Source organism: Littorina saxatilis, linkage group LG7, assembly GCF_037325665.1.
Source record: "Littorina saxatilis isolate snail1 linkage group LG7, US_GU_Lsax_2.0, whole genome shotgun sequence".
NCBI classification, from domain to species: domain Eukaryota; kingdom Metazoa; phylum Mollusca; class Gastropoda; order Littorinimorpha; family Littorinidae; genus Littorina; species Littorina saxatilis.
The window spans coordinates 1,655,692-1,678,472 of NC_090251.1; the positions used below are offsets into that span (position 1 = coordinate 1,655,692).

Genomic DNA, 22,781 nt, shown 5'->3' on the forward strand with positions numbered 1-22,781 from the left:
AGCACTAAAAATAGAAACGGTTGTTCTACGTACAAGGTTTTGATAGGTACACCAGATAAGATAGGTATTATTTTGTTTTTGATATTTATTTTCTTCGTTGTTGCGGTGTTTAATTTTTTTTAATTTTGTTGTTGATAGACTATGTAAGAGGTAGGGTTATATGTGTGGTGGGAATAAAATGTAAGTGCAAACACACACACACACACACACACACCTCCGATCACACACCTCCGATCACACACACACATACACACACACACACACACACACACACACACACACACAAACACATGCGCGCGCGTTTACACAAGTACTTCCAAACAAGAAGGTAAAAAAGTCAGACGTAAAGAGTAACAAAACAATACATAAAACTACTCACGGTAGCATTCAAGAGTTATACAGACACATAGTTATTAACTTTTCCAATATGATCATTTTATTATAAAAGTGACAGCAGTCTTTTGAATATTAAAAATATTAAAAAAATTAACATTTTGCATACACATACATTAAACCAAAAAAAAAAAAATCCAAATCATGATTGTCAATTTAAAGGAACGAGGTGGTCCCCGGATTAGTTGTCAACTTCATAACCACTTCTTGGTGTCACAGGAAGAGGATTTACGGTTGTGGCAGGACAGTAAGCTGGACATGTGGAATACAGGGGTCGCTGTAGCTGCTGAGGGTATTCCTCGCTTTGTGTCGAAGCCGTGGCTGTGGTTGATGGTGTTGAACAGTAGTAGTCTGACAGCGGACACTCTGTGTGATTTTTCGGATGTTTTTTCTCCTGCTTCTCCTCTGTGGGTGACAGAGAAGATACCTGTTGGTGGAAGTCTTCTTTGAGTTTTTTCTGCACTCTAAGCAGTTTCTGAAGCTTTTTCAAGTCCAGGGTGACTCCTCTTTGGGTGGGGACAACACGCCCACCTTTGGTGCGGGTGGGAACAGCATAGTGGCGAATATGGATTTTTACAGTCCCTCGCCACGTTTTTACTGAGGCAAAAAGGCTTCCACCTAGCGGGTAGCGTGTAGCCGGCTGTGGTGGCTGCTTCATGGTCCCTGAAGGCATGATCGACTCCGCAAAAATCCTCTGTAGTGGTCTTTTTACATCCGTCCTGTCTTATATACACACTCGTGGTTCATGTACATCTTGATTATTCTGGTTTCAACGGGTCCACACTGGGTTAGCCTAAGGTCACGTGGGATGCTATGTCGTTTTTCACTCTGTTGCATCACTCACAGAGCAGTTGTTCAGTCACATGAGTGATAACCCTTTTTCGAAACGCTGTCGTTTCTGTCCACTTCCACACAACAACTCGCAAACACCACCAGGAGACCCCGTCTGGATGTGTCTTGGGTAATGCTACATTCCAACGACTAAGAATTTTGTCTCGATTTAGGTGTTCCCAGATTTTATCTGCGACGGTTCTAATGGCGTCAACAGTCCAACGTGTTGAATAGTCTTTTTTTTCTCTCTTTTTTTCTTCAAGGCGTTTGCAAACATCGCGTTTTAACTCACTAACAAACATCAAGAACAAACTGTTTCGCAGGTGATCTTTAACTTTGAGAATACCAGCCTCCAATTCTTCCAACATCTGCTCTAAAGAGGGACTGGCCGTCTCCATCATGACTTTTTTTTTTGTTTTGTGTACCTCTCTTTTCTTACTAGCACTCTTCTAACCCTCTCTCTACTTTGGTGGGTACGAGATGAAAGTGGTGGTGATGATTCCGCCCCTTCTTCTTATATAGACACATACACACACACAAGACACACCCAATAAAAGGAATAAAACAGTTTACAGACCTAAACAAAAGACGATGCACGCGACCTCAGTTTCTTCTTAGCTGTTGGACCAAAAACCATACTCTTCGATCATTACCCCAAAGTCTGTTGGGAGAAAACACACGAAGCGTTCGAAATAAACTGGCTCCGCGGCTTTTCATCAAAACATAGTACAATACATACAAACCACAGGCTGAACTCGTCAAGTCTTGCAAAAGACGTGGGTTGTACACGTGGGCTGAACTGTGTTTCAGCATAAAGTTTTCAATGGCGGGGTGCACGGGTGGTAAACCAAAACTATCAAAATATTCCGCTTGTCCCAGTCCATCAAACCAGACACACACCCAGTGTTCTCCCGGTCCTGTACTGCGATCTGTATTGATGACAAAAGCGCTTGGGCGTCGCGTATTCACCTGTCGTGGGAGTCTGTCTCTGGGAAACACACCTCGAAACACACGTCGGGTATGAATGTCTCTCCCCAACACTCGGCTAATGTCTTTGCTGTTCATAGTGCAAAATCAGTCAGGACCTGGCGAGAGCGATCAATCTCGATCATGCTGTCCATTTCACCATACACAATCACCATCACAGGTGCTGGAAGGGCTTGGTTGAACTTCAGCTCCAGACGCAGGGCACCGCTTTTCACCAGTTCAAACTGATCTCCATCCAGAAGACTGGGACTCAGGTCAAAACTGTAGATAGCATACCCCAACTCAAAATCACGCAACTCCATGTAAGACCCCGCATCTTTGTTGGCGACACCCGTAGACGTCATGAGACTGAAGAATGACCTCACATACTGGTGTTGTTCAAAGTTCGGTGTCAGGGGTTTGCCGGGGATCTGTTTTCCGTCTAGGTACAGGCTGAGAAAGGACAATCCTTGTGTCTTGAAGTGGTAGGGATTACGTGAGGCTTGACCGTTGAAAGCAGCGCTGTCCACCAAGCCAATCACCAGGCGGTTGGGTGTCTGACTCAGAAACAAGTTGTCCTGCACAGCACTGTGGTTGCCTGTGGGAATGGAGAAAGTCTTCACAACGACCCTTTTCAAAGGATACTTGGCCGTACCTTTTTCCAGCGCTTTGGCGTGAGCGAGGCTCACAGCAGGGTTCAACTTGACTTTGCGAACAAACAGGGAGGCATGTGTGATGACACTGCGGAAACCCTGAAAGGGGTCAGGAGACATCAGGTGGAAGATGTTCTTGGAAGGAATGAGTCTGATCTTCACGTCCACACCGTTCATCATGTAGCGTTCCTGGTGCATGATGTCAGCATGAAGTCGCCCCATCATGTCTGCCTCTCTGCTCCGCATGGTTTGCTCACGCCGTACCTTCAAACCCCAGTTGTCATCCCCTGCTGTATCATCCAGATGGTTGGAGCTATCTCGGTAATACATGGCACTGGTGAGGTGACTTTTCTTGGCTTCTCGTCCATAGTTGAGGGTGGCTTCAATGTAGGCACGGTAGGGGTAGGTGTTCTCTGAATTGGTCACCAAGGTATCATTGAGACTGATATCCACCTGGGAAAACAGGCTGTGCAACCAGTAGTTGACAGGAGCCACAGGGGAGTCAGCCTCCAAGTTTGTTCCGTCTGCTTTGGTGATTTTAGCTCGCACATGGAGATACGTGTTGCTTAGATCCAGGTACTCGGATGTAGCACCACTGATGGTAAACTCAATAGGGGCTCCTGGGGCCAGAGTAGCCAGAGGATGATACTCTACAAACATTCCCTCCTGCACAGCTGTCTGTGTTGGGGGTACAGAAAACAAATCCAATCCAGTATGTACACTTTCACATGACTGAGGGTGGGCAAGGGCCATGATGCTTATCCAAAAATATCGGCTGCTGTCGCCCTCCTTCTCTTCTTCTTCTGTCTCCCAGTCTGACCTTGGCGGTGTGGTGTAGATGATTTTATACGTTTCCTTGCAGGTTCTCCAGGCGGCGCGGCTGTTGTGCCTGTCACTCGACCCACGGCTTGGTGAAACAATCGCTTCCCTGCATTGCTAGCTCTCTGCTGTAGTGACGACTTAACACTACGCCCAGACAGTACATCCTGAGCCACCTGCATACCTGTCCTAGCCCCCTCTTTCAGCAGAGCTTTTCCACCACTTCTCAAAAGAGGCACAAGGGCTCGACCAATACCCCCTAAGAGATTGCCAATACCATGACCTCTGTAGTTTCTTCCTCCTACAAACACGGGGAGACCGTGGCCGACCTGGCTGCAGTAATAATCTTCATAGAGTTTTCCACTGCCCTGAAAAGGGGTTAGACGAACCATCTTCTACAAATGGTCGGTGCGTCTACGACGAAAATGAAGCGTCACGACCGTCTTCCCTTGCTCAAATGCGATAGGTTTTCCCGTGTCCGTTGTTAAAAGCATTTCCACCGTGTTGAACTGACATCGAGTCAGTGGCATGTAATGGGGTTTTTCAAACATATGATGAACGACTTCTTCAGTCTTCTTTTTAATCGGCACCGTCCGCAACAATGGGACTAATGTGTCTCCGACCACTCTTTCGCGCACCAAATCGCAGTACACGTATATTGCGTGAAAATCTTGATGTAAGTCCATCATAGCCTTACCGTCAAAGTGACCAGGGCCTATGATGCTTTGTTGGGTGACATCTGTTTTCAAAATTCTCATCAACTCGGGGCTCATCCACAGCGAGATATTTTTGAGTAATTTAACACGTACTTTTTTTGCTGCTTTGGTGTAATAAAACCTTACATAGTGCGTAAGACTTACATCAACCAAGAGCTGGTTTAGTGAGTCTATAAAAAAAGCAGGTGAATCATACAACCCCTCTGGTAAAACTAGAGTATCACAAGAAATAACAACACCTAATGGGACACAAATTCGAAACTGACACGTGGCTTTTTCCACATTTACATACGAGTTGTTAAACTGAATCTCAGCCAACCCACACTCGTAGTCGGTGCCCAGGTCAATTGTTTGAGGTAGTTTTGTGTAGTAGTGACTCGCGTTGTTGTCAGGGTAGTGCTGCAAGGAGCTGTTGCTGGGGAGTGTCAGGTAGAACATGATGAGTGAAGACGTTGTTACTGTACCAAGGGTGGATCAATGGAAGGATTAGGAAGCACGTAGCCGAGACAACTTCCCAGTAGGGCCACCCACAAGTTATCCGGTCCGCGACCGGTTGTCAGATTGAACAGAGACACTCCAATCACCACATAAATAAGGAGCATCTGACAAAGGAAGACAATCTCGCTCCGAGGGACACGATGTCCAAATACACGCCACAGCTTGGATGTTCTTGGTCGCTTAACAACACTGTCTGGTTCATCCAGAGGCGTATTAATCTTCTGAGTTTTCTCCATCAGAACCACTGAAGCTAGTCCGTGTAGGGGGTCAGTGCCGTCTGTGGAATCCAAGAATTGAATGACGGGTCATAGCCGAACCATTTGACTAAATACTCTTTCTGTTTGCCTTTTCCAGGGCGTTGTTCCAAAACAGCTTCAATGCGGTATATTTCTTTCTCCCCCACTTTCTGCAGTTCCTGTTCATAAAAAGTCCCCAACAGTTCTTCTCCGTGATCATCTTTCAGCACATAGGTCACGGGTGTGGTTGTCTTGACTTGACTGATGGTAAAGAGTTCCTCTGTCCAAGAAGGCATATAACCTTTTTTAAAGACTCTTCTCGTCTTGCTGATTCGCACACGGTCTCCTATATTCAGTTTAGGTGGTTTGGAGAGAGTTGGACCACCATACAACCGTTGCCACACTTCCTCCTGATTAGCGATGGTTACGTCAGCAGGAGCTTTCTTAATACTGTGGTGGTAGGAATGATTGTAACCACGCACCAGCTTAGCCAAGACTTCCACATACCTCACTGAACTTGTTCTGGTGAAATACCTCCACAGTTTGTCTTTCAAGGTACGGTTGAAGCGCTCCGCCATTGAGGCTTTAATGTCATCATTTTCTGTCACAAAAAAGTGTACCTTTGTTTTGTCCAAAAAATCCTGGAACACCTTGTTTTTAAATTCGCTACCCTTATCTGTTTGTAGTCTCAGGGGTTGACGACCTCGGACAAAAATGCTTTTGAAGGCTGTCACCAGAGAGGCCCCTGTTTTGTCCTTCAAAGGCACCACCCACGCGTGTTTGCTCAGCACATCAATACATGTGAGTAGGTAGGTAAACCCGTCATTGTCTTTTCTCAGCGCTCTAACATCAATCAAATCTGCTTGCCACTGATGATCTATGCCACCCACGATGATACGACGACGAGTAAACTTTCGCCGCACAGGTTTGTGTAGTGTATAGGTGTCTTGAAATGTCAACCACTTTTCAACTTGTTTTTGTTCTTGTCTGGTGGTTCTTCTCAAAGCTTCCACTCCACCCAAACTTCCAGGGAGTTGACTTCCATAATATCGACGTCGCAGCTTCTCAGCGACTTTTTTCTTTTTCACTGGCATTCTGCTCAAGAATAAGATAGCCACGTCCTCTTCTTGGGGGCTGGAGAAGGGAATACTACTCTTTCTGCAGAAGGAGATGCTGAGGAAGGAGTCACAATTCTTCTTCTTCTTCTTTTTGTCCTGGTGGGTGGTCTTCCTCTATCACCCCCCTCGCTGTGCATCCACTCCCATCGCCCTGTGTGACCAATGAGTTCACGAGGGGCATTAACCGCTTTTAAACCTTTTGCAAACACTTCCCACCCTTGAGGATCAGGTGCATTTTTACGGTAACGAAGAGCATCATTCACCAGATCAGCCATGTTGGTTCCTTCTACTGTCTGTCCCTGGTACACGAGCTGCCCTTGATCATTCCACTTGATGTCAGAACTGTCCTTGGTTATATCCAAAAGCAACTGAGCCTTCTTCTTCAAGGTTTTCGGCACACTCTCCAACACTCGTTGTTCTATCCTAGCTAGGTCCTGAGTTTTCTCGGCCTCATTCAGTTCTGTCAAAGGTTGTTTTGCTGGTGGTGATAGCTCCACTCTTCCAAGAGGTTTGTTTTTGTAGTGACTAAAACGATTCAAAAACCGCCACAAGACTTGTTGGTAGGAGTCTGCTTTTTCATGTTTGTCCACATCCTTCTCGTCTAAAATGCCCCGCATCACTTGATCCATGTCCTTCAAACTTTGTGAGGTGGCATCAGGTACTGGAGGTCCACCTGCAGAGTCCCGCAAAGAGTCCAACACGCGTGGCTCAATCAAAATCATCTTTTTGGTATGCTCCATCGCATCAGAGACCCAGGGTCCCGAGCAAGCCAGATACAATACCTAGCACAGGGTTCAAAAGAGCCTGAAGAAAACCGCCTTTCTGCAGGATTTGCTTTCGATGTTTGACAGATGTTGTTTTTTTGGCTAAGACCCGTAGGTTCTGTTTGTGTCGAGACAACCGTTTCTTCTGTGCGGGCGTCAGCTGCACATGGCCTTTTAAGATGTTTAGAGAGCACTCGCACAACGCATGGATCAAATCTGGAGAAGCTCCTTTCAATACGGCCTTAATCACGGCAGGCTTAGCCCCACACAACAGCCGCAACATGGGTACATTTCTCTTCAGGCGTGCAGACATGGTTATTTTTGAAGGTACACCACGGGGTGCTCTGGCGGGAAAACTTTTGTCCTCAGACGAAGATGATCGGGTGTCTCTTGTCGCAAGTCAAACAGCAAATAACCGTGAGGCATAGAAGTCGCATCTTTAAATGCCTCTTGCACATACTTTAGCTTCCCAGGGTACATCTGCTTGGCCAGATGGGTGATCTGTGAAGCATCTCTTGGGTTTTTAAACACCACCAGGTAGTGACTGTTCAAACTGATCGTCCTCTGCTCTTTGTTTTTTCCAAACAGGTTCTGTACAATATACATTACACTCAGATTCCGATGATGACTTTCTTTGGTGAATAGTTGTGTGACCTTGTCGTTTGTCTCACTCATCAAATCATCAATGATGACCAGTCGCCTTTTGACCCCTGTCCACTGTTCCACGTCGGGTAAACCCTCCACAAACGTCACATGTCGCATCTCATTGTAACCAGACTGCCACGCCCCATAACACCAAATCAATTCCTCTGGAGGGGGTGTCATCATAGCTTGTAAGTGATTCAAATATTGTTTGACAAAATGAGTCTTCCCACTCCCTGTGGGACCGGCAATCACACAGGTAAAAGGATGTTTCCACCTTGGATCCATTTTCACATACTAAACTAAGATCCTATCCTTATCTTTATTTATTAGCTCTAAACAAACACACACAAAAAAAACCAAAAAAACCATCTACTTTAAATGTTATATTCAAAACTAACTAGTTATGTTAGTCTTTTTTTCTACCATCCAATACACACACACACACACACACACACACACACTCACTGTCACACACACACATACACTGTCACACACACACACACACACACACACACACACTCACACACACACACACACACATACACTGTCACACACACACACATACACTGTCACACACACACACACACACACACACACACACACTCACACACTCACACACACACACATACACTGTCACACACACACACACACCACACACTCATTCACACACACACACACTTTCTCTGCGCTTCGCGGAGCCCTCTCTCTTTAATAGCTATGTAGTTTGGTGCCCTGTCAGGGGGGTGTCAGAGTAAGGCAATTAAACGGTATCCCTGCGCTTCGCGGAGCCCCGTCTCCGGTAAACCTCCAGAGGGGGGTCATTGGGTGCTTACGCCTGAGTTATTGCACCACAGAGACGCAAGACCTAAACATGTTAGAACTTGTTGATTGGTCAGCACCTAAAAATAGAAACGCGTAGTTAGAATACGGCGGTGATGCGGGCAAAGAGGGGTATAAATAAGCTTCTTCTGGGGCTAACTCTTGAGTGTCTCTTCGACTTTACAAGTGGGTGGTGGTGAACAAAAACAACTATGGCGACCAACAGCAGCAGCAGCAGTGACGCTGACTCAACTCCACAACCGGCCTCAACAGATTTGGTAAGTTGATTTTGTTTTTATATCTTGTAAAGAAAAAAAAATAAAGGTAGAGTGTTACTTTTTTCTCAGACATAGCTTTTTAGAAAAATAAATGTTTTTTTTTATGTAAGATGTTTTTTGATATTGTTTTTTTGTAGCTCAGACATAGTTCTTTTTTTTGTATTACAGCGTAACCAATGCCCGCACTGTGAACAGATTTTTACACAGAGCTACAACGTCAACGCTCATGTCAAAGAAGTCCATAACAAAGCCAGACCTTTTCTCTGTGCTATGTGCGGCAAATCGTTTAGCAGAAAACACGACCTTACTCGGCATAAAAACTCAAACAAAAACTGCCAAGATGTTACGAGTCGGACACCTCCACCACCAGTGCCGACAGGCGGACAGAAAAGAAAAAGTTTGCCTTCACAGGATCCCCCTCCCCCCAAAAAGGGATTAAACAAACGAAGTCTAGAAAAAGAAAAAATCAAAAAGTTACCTTTTGAAGAAAGACAAATGTACGAAAGGCATTGGAATTCTGTTAAAACTCATAAGCGGCCTGGTAAACTTCAGTCAACCTATACCATTCTCTGGAACCCTTGTTCTGATTTCCCTGATTGGGACGAGTCGCTTCTTGATCTGTTCCATGAACAAAACAAACGCTTCAAAATCAATTTTTCTCACTCTTTTCTTCTCAAAAACAAAGAGTCGGGTGACTTGTCTTTCTTTCATGCCTCAGTCAATAACCACTCTGTCTTACAACGACCGCGCCTGATCAACTCAAAGCAGGACTTTCTTTCTTTTCTCGGTGAAATCAGTGATCATGACATTCTAGAACAAGTTAGACTCGAACGCCCAAACTCTCGGTATGCTGTTCACAGCATCATGTCTTCCAGTTTCTATGTCACGCCTTTGACTGACTTTCCTATCGGTTGTGCCTGTGGTAGTCTACCTGACTACATCACAAACACACAGTTCTTGCACAAGTTGCAAAAAGACGCGCGTAATCATTTTCCTTATACTGATGGTCTGTGTCTCTTTCGCTGTCTTGCTTTGCACAAAGGAGCCTCGCGTCAATCTTTGCAAAAACCCACAAAAACCTTGTTCAAACAGTGGGCCGGACATTCCCCCCCTGTCCACTTTCCGGGGGTCACTTTGTTTCAACTTGAGTCGATTGAAGCTGAGTTTAAGGTGAACATAGATGTGTTTGAGTTTGATGAGAGCCAAACACCTGTCTGTCTCGTTCCTCTGCGTCGTAGCGCTTACAAACATTCTGGCGTTATGCGTCTCTTGCGTTACAAAGACCATTTCATGTACATTTTAGACATTGATAAACTCGGTCATGCGTTGGCTTGTTCCAAATGCGGGAAACTCTGGTCGTCTTTGTCTCAAATGAATCGACATGAACAGACTTGTCAGGGTGAGGGCTCAAAGGAAACGTTCAAAGGCGGGGTTTACTCACCACCTCAAAACATTTTTCAACAGCTACAAAACCACGGTGTTCAGGTAACCGCAGATTTTGTTTTTCCCTACAGAGCGACGTTTGATTTTGAGGTGTTTTTTGACACAGATAACTTGCCACAAACAAAATCAGCTGAGTCAAACTGTACACAGTATACAGCAAAACATATTCCTCTTTCTGTTTCTGTATGCAGTAATGTTCCCCATTTCACAGAACCAACCTGTTTTGTGAGTAAAGGTAACCCTCAAGAACTAGTGGATAACATGGTTAACTACCTAGAACGTATCTCTGAAGCCTCCTGCGCTCTTCTTTGTGAAGAATTTAAAGATGTGTTTGATCAGTTGACTGAGATCGAAGAGACACAACAACAAGAGACAGATAGCCTCAACATCCCCGTAGAAAGACTCAGACAGAAATTATATGAGTATTTACAAGAACTGCCTGTCGTAGGTTTCAATTCTTCTCGCTACGATCTGAATGTGATCAAACCTTTTCTCATTGAAAAGTTTGTCAAAGACAAAACAGCCCATAACGATCTTCCAAAAGACGAAAGTCAAACAGACCCTGTTTTTGAACCAGATGGTTTTGATACCGTGGGTGAAGAAGAAGAAGAAGAAGAAGAGGAAGAAGAAGAAGAAGACAAAGAAGTCAAAACAGAGGGAAAAAAGAAGGCCCCTAAAAGACCTCCTTTCAAGTTTGTTGTTAAACGAAACAATCAGTATATGTGTCTTTGTACAGACAAACTTCGGTTTCTCGACATCAACAATTTTCTTGCACCAGGTTTTAGTTATTCCAAGTACCTCAAGGCGTTCGGGGTCGAAGAGGAAAAGGGTTTTTTCTGCTATGAATACGTCACTAGTCTAAGTACACTAGACGAAAGAGAACTCCCACCCCATGCAGCTTTTTTTAGTAAGCTCAAAAACTCAAATATTTCTGATACAGAGTACGCTTTTTGTCAGCGTGTATGGACTGAAAACAAAATGATGACTTTGAAGGATTTTTTGGTGTGGTACAACAACCTAGATACAGGGCCGTTTCTGGTTGCTTTGCAGCATCAGATTAGTATGTACGCTAGTCTGCGAGTTGATTTGCTGAAAGACGGTATTTCTGTCCCCGGTGTGACACTGAAGTATCTGTTTGACACGTTGTCTTCAGATACCTACTTTTCACTTTTTAACGAAAAACAAAAAGACGTTCACGCACTTTTGCGAAAGAACATTGTCGGGGGTCCGTCTATTGTCTTTCACAGATACCACGAAAAAGACAAAACACACATTCGTGGTAATCAGGACAAACCGGTACAGTCTGTTCAGGGATTTGATGCAAATGCGCTGTATTTAGCTGCACTCATGCAAGACATGCCCACAGAGCACCCTGTCATTCGTAGAAAAGAAAACGCTTTTAAAGCGGAAAAAACAGATCCCTACGGTCAGCTAGCTCGGGAATGGTTGGAGTGGGTCATGTCATCAAAACAGATCCATCTCCAACATAAGTTTAACGCGAAAGAGAAGGCCCTTGGTCGAAAAAAGATTAGAGTTGATGGTTGGGATGCCGCGAATCAAATTTGCTATCAGTTTCACGGATGTTTGTTCCACGGGCATGACTGTTCTGTGACCGCTGGTAAAACGACTAACCCTGTCACCGGAAAAACACTAGTTGAACTCAGAGAACATACAAGCAACATTACCAAATACCTGCGTGAGGATGTGGGTGTGACTGTCGTCGAAAAATGGGAGTGTGAATGGTACGCAGACAAAAAACAAAACACCCCCATTCAGACTTTTCTACAAGGTCGTTTTCCGACACTTAAACCCTTCCGGCATCCTTCTACCATCACAGATCAAACTGTCTTAGACGCGGTGCAAAACAAAACTTTGTTCGGGTTGGTACAGTGTGATATTTATGTACCTGACCATCTAAAAGAACATTTCAGTGAAATGCAGCCTATTTTCAAAAATGAGTCTGTCAGCCGAGAACAGATCGGGGATTTTATGAAAGACTACGCTGAAAAACACAAGCTCTTATCCCAACCACGCCGTACACTTGTAGGGAGTTACCACGGTGAACAAATTCTGCTAGCCACACCCCTCCTGTTTTGGTACGTGCAGCACGGGTTGGTTGTTGAAAACGTCACGCTGATCGTAGAGTATCAACCCAAAACCTGTTTCCGTCAGTTTGGTGACAGCGTTTCAAACGCAAGACGAGCAGGAGACCAAGACCCATCAAAAGCTATCTTAGCTGAAACTTTCAAACTGCTCGGTAACTCAGCCTACGGGAAAACCTTAACTAACGTGGCCAACCATCGTGATATTCATTACGTTTTGTCTGACGAGGCCTCAAAACTGATCAACAACGGTCGTTTTCAAAAACTAACAGAAGTAACAGAGGTTGTTACTGAAGTAGAGATGGCTAAAAAAAAAATCAACTGGTCACTCCCCTCTCAGATTGGTTACTTTGTTTACCAGTACGCTAAACTACGCATGTTGGAGTTTCATTTTGATTTTCTAGATAAGTTTGTGTCCAGAGCCGATTACCAGCTTTTGGAAATGGATACAGATTCTCTGTACATGGCGCTTAGCGCTTCAACGTTAGAAGAGGTGGTTCGTCCTGAACTGCGAGAACAGTTTTACACAGTGTATAACCAATGGTTCCCTGCACAAGCCTGTGACCAACACGAGGCAGCCTTCCAAAACACCCGTTTAGCTAACGCCCCATGGGACGCAACTCTCTGTCAGGCCTGTACAGCGCGTGTCCACTATGACAAACGAACACCCGGTCTCTTTAAAACCGAATACCAAGGAAATGCGTTTATTGGTTTGTGTTCTAAAACCTACTTTTGTGAGGGAGACAGTGGAAGTAAATTTAGTTCAAAAGGCTTAAACAAAAACCAAAACAAACTGACTAAAGAGTCTTACCAACAGGTGCTTCTAACGCAAGAAAGTGGTGGGGGTACAAACACTGGTTTCAAGACAGACGGAAAGTCTATGTTCACGTATTCCCAAACCAGAAAGTCACTCTCGTTTTTCTACATCAAGCGTGTGATCGCTTCTGATGGGGTTTCAACCCTACCTACACCCGTCTAACGGGTCTCTTTCTTTTTTGACTGTGATACCTCTCTAATGGGTCTCTTTCTTTTTTTTGACTGTGATACCGCCGCCTGTGATATGGTTAACATTCCAATGCCAAACAACTTTGTCGTTTTTGTAAATAAATTTGATAAGACATGTTTTGCTTCTGTAAATAATGCTCGTATTGTTTAATCCCAAAAACCCCCAATGTGGCTTTGACATACCTTGTCAAAACGGTCCCAAGCCCGTGAAAACACAGAGGGAGGGTCAATTACTGTCAATAGAAAGGAGGTGGCTCAGTAATCCAGCTGCAATAAGCACCCCAATAAAAATAAAAAGCGTGAAAGCAGTAATCCTGTCATTACCCCAGCTGGAGTGGTCATTAGTACCGAGCAACAGGTACAGGCACATGAAATCACATGACAAAATATAAAACGCAATAAACCGTTTAAACGCAATCCCTCCTTATCACTACTTAAACACAGGCACCTTAACCTATCACCTTATGGTCCCTATCCTTGCGGGCCCTGCGGCCCTGCGTAGGGTCCGGTTCGTGCGCGAATACTACTACTCCTGTTCACAAACAAAACAGATATAACCATACAAATATACTACGAAACAGTGTGGAAGCAAGCTTTTCTACATCAAGTCCGTTTTATCTGTTACACGCGAATCACAGCATCAGGAAAATAGAAATAAGCACACAAAAATGAAACAACTGCCAAGAACATTCCTATTTTAGAAAATTATTTTACATGGAGACTAAATGAACATGTCAGTTTTAAACTGTTCTCCGTGTCAGCCTGATGCCTTTCCTTCAGTTGTCACATTTTCCACGGAATCAGACAACACAAACAGCGAGCACAATACAAACCGTCCTCCAACAAAACTGGATCGAACCTTCTGCTACGATGACGATAAAGTAAAACTCGACACAAACAACGTCATAAACACTGCGTCAATCCTTCAACTAAGACGTCATTTGAGCAAACTACCTGGGATCAGTGCACTGTAAGGAAATCAGAAACATTGTTCTGTCAGTATCGTTTGCCGCAACAACATCGACGACGATAATTATTGTTGTTGTTCAGGATGATGATGATGATGATGATGATGATGATGATGATGATGATGATGATGATGATTAATGAACATTACCAACATGTTTTATTTTTATTTCTATGGCAGAAGCAGCAGTGTAAGTAAATGCTGGGTGGTGGTGGTGGTTGTGGTGGTGGTGGTGGTGGTGGGTTTGTTTCTCTTCATAGCAGCAGTATTAACACAGCACCTTCACACACCTGTCATCAGGTGTAGGGTGTAACGTCATTCACGTCATGTCCTACAAGTGATGTTCACACGTGCGACTTTCAGACAATGTTGAAACGATTGTTGTCAATAAAGAAGGCAGACAATAGTTGGTGCAGCAAAATAATCGTGAAGTTATAACCGTGTAATAAGACAACGCAAATTTTGATCAATTGCCGGCAGATTTCTGGTCAAAACAAATCTCCCTTTGAAAACTGTGCGACTTTGAACAAAGACCCCAAATACAGGGCGTTTGATTTGAACAGCTTTTTCTGGAGGCGTTAATTTTTTATTTTCTATTATTCTCTTTTTGGGGAGGTTTGTTGTTGTGTTGTTACATGTATAAGCTTTAGAGGAGGGGGGGGGGGCGTGGTAAAGGGAGACAACAGCACCAGTGGACTAGCCGTTGCTTCCTGCCATGCAGACACAATCATCAATTTTTCTTATTAATATATATCTAAGGGTTACATCAGAACATGCACTGGGACCGGCACGGTTGGCCCAGTGGTAAGGCGTCCGCCCCGTGATCGGGAGGTCGTGGGTTCGAACCCCGGCCGGGTCATACCTAAGACTTTAAAATTGGCAATCTAGTGGCTGCTCCGCCTGGCGTCTGGCATTATGGGGTTAGTGCTAGGACTGGTTGGTCCGGTGTCAGAATAATGTGACTGGGTGAGACATGAAGCCTGTGCTGCGACTTCTGTCTTGTGTGTGGCGCACGTTATATGTCAAAGCAGCACCGCCCTGATATGGCCCTTCGTGGTCGGCTGGGCGTTAAGCAAACAAACAAACAAACAAACAAACATGCACTGGAGGCATTAATTAGTTAGCAGACTGCGCCTAGGAGACTGAACCTTGTTATAGTAGAAGGCCACAGAGCTAAATTTAGTGTTGCCAGCACGAAAAACTAGAGCTGCATCTGCCGCGCGCACGATGTTGGCCTTTAACGCGAAACAGACGGTTGAGCTATAATGTTCCAACTTGCTTCGAAAAAAAATCGTTTAGAGAACAGTCAAAATCGGCAGCAAGACCAACAATAACAAAAAACAAAACAAAAAACCCCAATCTTGTAAGAGAAGCTGTGAGCTTGTCACCTGTTCCTGGCGCTCCCGTAATGTAGACCAGTGGCGGGTCTCTGTTCATTAGGTCGAGCTGTTGCAGGGTCAGAACCAGAAGTGCCAGCCTCCGCCCCAGTTCCGCCACCGCCTGTCCTGTAGTCCGCACCTCCACACGGACACCGTTGTAGCAGGGGACAGACACCGTGGTGGCCGGACCAACAAACCTGTAGCAGAAACAATTAAGATAATGATAAATGATAATTAATACTTAAACGTCGAATACCAACATTATTTCAGCACTGCGACGTAACTGACATGGATGTCATTTCTCTCACCTGGCAACGATGTCCAGGTAAAGTTGGTCAGTAAGCCGAGCGTCCACAGTACAGGCCATCCTGTGTTGCCACCAGGTGCTCAGCTGTGATAACACGGCGGGTGTCACGTGCCAGTACGATGCAGGCTGGGACAGTTGGTCAGAGCAACAGCAAAGCTGAACGGCCTCTGCTGCATTGGCCGCACCCAGGCTCTGACACACCGCCTGCAGCAGAGACATACATGTACGCAATACTGTATCTTTGTGTAGGGCGCCAGTATCATTATTTGCTTGGTTGAAACTGACAAAACATCGATCAAGCAGTATGACTATGTGAGCACGCTCGCGCGCGCGCGCGCGGTGTGTGTGTGTGTGTGTGAGGCAGCAATTGTAAATGTAGTGAGACCAGCACACACTCTCTCCCTGTGTCTCTATCTCTGTTTCTATCTCTTTATTCTCTCTGTGTGTCTCTAGCTCTGTCTCTCTGGTCTGTTTGTTTGTCTGTGTGTCTGCCTCTCTCTCTCTCCTCTCTCTCTCTCCCTCCCTACCTCCCTCTTGCTCTCTCTCTACCCCTCTCTCTCTCTTTCCCTCTCCCCTCTCGCTCTCTCTCTTTCGCTCTCTCTCTATGTCCTTCTCTCACCCCTCTCGCTCTCTCTCTCGTCTCTCTCTCCCTCCCTCTTCCCCCTCCTCTCTCTCTCTCTCTCTCTCTCTCTCTCTCTCTCTCTCTCTCTCCCTCTCTCTCCCTCTCTCTCTGTCTCTCTCTGTGTCTCTCTCTCTTTCTTTCTCTCTCTCTCTCTCTCTCTCTCTCTCTCTCTCTCTCTCTCTCTCTCTCTCTCTCTCTCTCGCGTTACCTGTTCCAACTGTTCATCGTTGTCCAAGACTCGCTCTAACTGAGCACTGCTGACGTAAGGCAGGAAGAGAGTTTTCTTGACAGTCATGCCAGGTCCCATGTCACTCACAAGGTGCCTCACCACTCTCTCCGACTTGTCCAGCTGCTTGACCGCTTGCTTCACCTTCTCGGCAATGGCAGCATCATCTGTCTGGTTTGCGGCATTACTGTTTTTTCCCACAGACTTGAGCTCTCCGACCAGAATGCCATGCTGGCGGTGGATCAACAGAAAGTCAAAATCCCCCTGACGATCTCGTGGTAAGTCTTTGGGTCGTGGGAGCTGTTTAGCGGCCGCGGCGTAGACAGGCTCGTTGAGGTAGCTGCCGAACTGTAGCTGAGACAGGATGAACATGGCCTCGTGACGACTGTCGCCAAGCTCCTGTAGGTTTAGCATCACGTGGTTCTGGGCAAAGTCATCCCGTAGGTCGCACTCCTGCATTCCTACTGGTGGGAGATGTGGCCCTGGCTCCTCGGCCCACATATGCTGCGGTACTGTCCATCCCTCAGGCTTGGTACTGAGAGCTGTGTGGAGAAACCGGGCACTAGGTCGTGGCTGTAGCACATGCACAGACAGACCGGTACCGGGTACAACGTCCCTGACGTAGGGCACCCTGTTGAACTGTACCGGCGGCACACAATAGGTACGGGTAAGAGCGTCAGGGTAGAGTGACGTCACGATCTGCCGCCAGTCATCGGCGTCTGTCTGTTGTGTGTTTCTGGCCGCCATGGTCTCGGGTTCAAACCTTCAATCAATTTAACATGCGCGCTTTGGGAAAGACGGAGAGCCACTCTCGTTGTGTCGCTGGTTTTGATCAACAACTTGTCTTTCCCTTACACCCGGTGAGAGAATCAGGCTCCACGCATGTCCCGTTCTGCTGGTTATCACGCTCAGTGACAGAATCACGCACGTCTGGTTCCCCTCTAGCTCAATGGGTAAAGCTTCAGACTAAAAGTTGTCCAGGTTTTCTTCACACAACGTGTCACGAATGCAGAGTTTGGCGTGCTGTGTGTCACTGACCAAGGTCGGGTGTGGCTCGGTAACACACGGCTCAATACGCATTGCTCACAGACAGGCAGACGTCACTGTCACTGACACAAATCACTGTTTCTCACAGACAGGCAGACGTCACTGTCACTGACACAAATCACTGTTTCTCACAGACAGGCAGTCGTCACTGTGACAGATACACATCATGTCCCACTCACAGCCCTCGCTGTCACTGACATAAGTCATTTCTTACAATCAGACAGACCACACTATTACTGTCACTGACACAAGTAATTTCTTACAATCAGACAGACCACACTATCACTGTCACTGACACAAGTAATTTCTTACTATCAGACAGACCACGCTATCACTGTCACTGACACAAGTCATTTCTTACAATCAGACAGACCACACTATCACTGTCACTGACACAAGTCATTTCTTACTATCAGACAGACCACACCATCACTGTCACTGACACAAGTCATTTCTTACAATCAGACAGACCACACTATCACTGTCACTGACACAAGTCATTTCTCACAGTCAGGCAGACCTCACTGTCACTGACACAAGGAATTCAGTTTTAAGTCCTCCCTGGCAGCAGTGTCCACACTGACACCAGTCGTTTCACACCTGTACTGGGAGACGAGCTGGGAGATGACACGTCGTCACAACGACACTGACAGGGCCTTTAGTAACCGCTACGTCAGGGGCAGTGAATGCACGTCGCCACACGCACCTTGCCCCCCCTCCCTCCGCCCCCTTTGTTCAGACCAACGTATATGTGAGTAGTTGTACCCTGTAGAATTCACAGTGCACGGGTTGATATGACTAGACTGGAAACCCTTGCGGGAACATTCTGTTTGCAAGTTAGAAAATCTTTTCTTTTTCTTTGTTCAGAGTTTTTGGCTCACGTAAGTGTAGCCTATGCGATGATAAACTTTGTCTGTCTGTGCGTGCGTGCGTGCGTGCGTGCGTGCGTGTGTGTGTGTGTGTGTGTGTGATAGAAACTTTAACATTTCCGAGTCTATGGATTACGTCAGTCTCGGTCAAAAGTGTTTGACGTGTGTGATAGAAACTATTTGAAGACGTCACATTATGACGTAAGAGGGTTAGACGTCACGCAAAGGAATTACAGTGAACGTCTCGGTCATTGTTATCAAGTTGTGAGCGGGCCGAGACTACTTGGCAGATCCAGGGTCTCGCTTTCTTGCACAGTTTCACCTATGCTTACTGTGTGTGTGTGTGTGTGTGTGTGTGTGTGTGTGTGTGTGTGTGTGTGTGTGTGTGTGTGTGTGTGTGTGTGTGTGTGTATGTGTGACGGAGTGATTGAGTTTGTGTTACTGTTTGTCGATTTCTTACGTGAGCCTTGAAGGCTTCGCCTCTTGTTTTTATTCAATTCAACGCGTGACTCGCTTAGATGAGGTGTCTTATCGACTTTACACATGTTTAATATGTACGCAGTAAAACATTTACAGCCCTTTCTTTGACCCGTGTTGTCTTGTGGATTAAGAGAAGAAGATGGTTTGTTGAATGTGGCCATTAGCAGCCTTTTGGACTAAATATTTGTTTTGCCTTTCTACTAAGTGTTATCTATACATTACAATTTTGAGTTCAAAACAGCGAGGGAACGATCCTGCCGTACGCTAAGTCTTGATCCAGAAAGTCTGTGAAATGTGACGCCGTTACTTTGAAGAGTGTTTTGTGCTTTCTGTGGCAGCCATTGAACGTTGCCCTTTGGCTGAACGCCATAACACCGTGTCTCTGCCTTCATGCAGCTAGTGTGACGCGGAGAATGTCTCAACTGTAGGCACCATTGAACGTTGAACTTGGCTGAACGCCGTAACACCGTGTCTCTGCCTTCATGCAGCTTGTGTGACTCGGAGAGTGTCTCAACTGTAGGCACCATTGAACGTTGAACTTGGCTGAACGCCGTAACACCGTGTCTCTGCCTTCATGCAGCTAGTGTGACGTGGAGAGTGTCTCAACTGTAGGCACCATTGAACGTTGCCTTTTGGCTGAACGCCATAACACCGTGTCTCTGTCTTCATGCAGCTAGTGTGACTTGGAGAGTGTCTCAACTGTAGGCACCATTGAACGTTGCCTTTTGGCTGAACGCCGTAACACCGTGTCTCTGTCTTCATGCAGCTAGTGTGACTTGGAGAGTGTCTCAACTGTAGGCACCATTGAACGTTGCCTTTTGGCTGAACGCCATAACACCGTGTCTCTGTCTTCATGCAGCTAGTGTGACTTGGAGAGTGTCTCAACTGTAGGCACCATTGAACGTTGCCTTTTGGCTGAACGCCGTAACACCGTGTCTCTGTCTTCATGCAGCTAGTGTGACGTGGAGAGTGTCTCAACTGTAGGCACCATTGAACGTTGAACTTGACTGAACGCCGTAACACGGTGTCTCTGTCTTCATGCAGCTAGTGTGACGTGGAGAGTGTCTCAACTGTAGGCACCATTGAACGTTGAACTTGGCTGAACGCCATAACACCGTGTCTCTGTCTTCATGCAGCTAGTGTGACGTGGAGAGTGTCTCAACTGTAGGCACCATTGAACGTTGAACTTGACTGAACGCCATAACACCGTGTCTCTGTCTTCATGCAGCTAGTGTGACGCGGAGAATGTCTCAACTGTAGGCACCATTGAACGTTGAACGTGGCGAGGTGCGGCAAACCATTGAACGTTGAACGTGGCGAGGTGCGGCAAACCATTGAACGTTGAACGTGGCGAGGTGCGGCAAACCATTGAACGTTGAACGTGGCGAGGTGCGGCAAACCATGGCGGCTTTGTGTTGATTGTTAAGGTGAAAAATGGAAACACATTTCCTTTGGATTCAATACAGACACTTATAATACTGGAGGAGACACACACACACACACACACACACACACACAAACACACACACAAACACACACACACACACAAACACACACACACACATACACACACACACACAATCGCACGTGCAGAGTGAGAGAGTGAAAGTTGTGTTTGTTTGTTTGTTTGTTTGTTAGGCTGTTTGGCTGGTTGGCTGGTTGGTTGGTTGGTTGGCTGAAAGGCTTGGTCAAAGTCAAAAGGTGTAGCTAGCAATAGACCAGCGGATCCCTCCCTCCCTCCCTCCCTCAACCTCCCCCCCCCCCCCCCGGGTGAAATGTAGACGTTGTAAACACACCTGTGAACCTAGTTTCCCCCACAAAGCCTTCGACAGATTGCAAATAAATTCCACAACCCAGGGAGGCAGTGTATGGTGTGAATAAACTCAGACCCATGCGCATATGCCACAAACATGGTTTTTTTGCGCCGAATATTATTCCTGTACATGAATCCGGGGGCTGGTACTTCACTTGGCAGAGCACTGGCCTTGTGATGCTTGAATCACGGGTTCGAATCCAGACCAGGACTGCCACGGGTCAACTTTATGTTCAGACTCAGATACGGTAACTGTGTCCCACCCCGTGTCACCACAGTGGCACGTAAAAGACCTCGGTCATTCCGTCACAAATTGAACACGCACACACCTGGGTAGTGCGACTCTTGTTGTCACACACCTGGGTAGCGCGACTCTTGTTGTCACACACCTGGGTAGCCTGACTCTTGTTGTCACACACCTGGGTAGAGCGACTCTTGTTGTCACACACCTGGGTAGCGAGACTCTTGTTGTCACACACCTGGGTAGCGTGACTCTTGTTGTCACACACCTGGGTAGCACGACTCTTGTTGTCACACACCTGGGTAGCACGACTCTTGTTGTCACACACCTGGGTAGCACGACTCTTGTTGTCACACACCTGGGTAGCATGACTCTTGTTGTCACACACCTGGGTAGAGCGACTCTTGTTGTCACACACCTGGGTAGCGCGACTCTTGTTGTCACACACCTGGGTAGAGCGACTCTTGTTGTCACACACCTGGGTAGCGCGACTCTTGTTGTCACACACCTGGGTAGAGCGACTCTTGTTGTCACACACCTGAGTAGCGCGACTCTTGTTGTCACACACCTGGGTAGCGCGACTCTTGTTGTCACACACCTGGGTAGCGCGACTCTTGTTGTCACACACCTGGGTAGCATGACTCTTGTTGTCACACACCTGGGTAGCGAGACTCTTGTTGTCACACACCTGGGTAGCGAGACTCTTGTTGTCACACACCTGGGTAGAGCGACTCTTGTTGTCACACACCTGGGTAGCGCGACTCTTGTTGTCACACACCTGGGTAGAGCGACTCTTGTTGTCACACACCTGGGTAGCGCGACTCTTGTTGTCACACACCTGGGTAGAGCGACTCTTGTTGTCACACACCTGAGTAGCGCGACTCTTGTTGTCACACACCTGGGTAGCACGACTCTTGTTGTCACACACCAGGGCAGCGCGACTCTTGTTGTCACACACCTGGGTAGCACGACTCTTGTTGTCACACACCTGGGTAGCGTGACTCTTGTTGTCATACACCTGGGTAGCGCGACTCTTGTTGTCACACACCTGGGTAGCGCGACTCTTGTTGTCACACACCTGGGTAGAGCGACTCTTGTTGTCACACACCTGGGTAGCACGACTCTTGTTGTCACACACCTGGGTAGAGCGACTCTTGTTGTCACACACCTGGGTAGCGCGATTCTTGTTGTCACACACCTGGGTAGCACGACTCTTGTTGTCACACACCTGGGTAGCGCGACTCTTGTTGTCACACACCTGGGTAGAGCGACTCTTGTTGTCACACACCTGGGTAGCGCGACTCTTGTTGTCACACACCTGGGTAGAGCGACTCTTGTTGTCACACACCTGGGTAGCGCGACTCTTGTTGTCACACACCTGGGTAGAGCGACTCTTGTTGTCACACACCTGGGTAGCGCGATTCTTGTTGTCACACACCTGGGTAGCACGACTCTTGTTGTCACACACCTGGGTAGCGCGACTCTTGTTGTCACACACCTGGGTAGAGCGACTCTTGTTGTCACACACCTGGGTAGCGCGACTC

The 22,781-nt window shown here is 46.5% G+C and overlaps 1 protein-coding gene across 1 annotated transcript in view; it reads right to left on the reverse strand.

Moving 5' to 3' along the window:
• Nucleotides 1-18,494, reverse strand: part of LOC138970444 (uncharacterized) — a 22,845-nt gene extending 4,351 nt beyond the window's left edge. The window contains exons 1-3 of the mRNA XM_070342904.1: nt 16,770-18,494; nt 15,941-16,143; nt 15,642-15,829 (exon numbers count right to left, since the gene is read on the reverse strand). Coding sequence (XP_070199005.1) covers nt 15,642-15,829; nt 15,941-16,143; nt 16,770-17,534 — 1,156 coding nt within the window. The 5' untranslated portion in view covers nt 17,535-18,494. The remainder of the gene's footprint in view (nt 1-15,641; nt 15,830-15,940; nt 16,144-16,769) is intronic.
• Between the last annotated feature and the right edge of the window lie 4,287 nt (nt 18,495-22,781).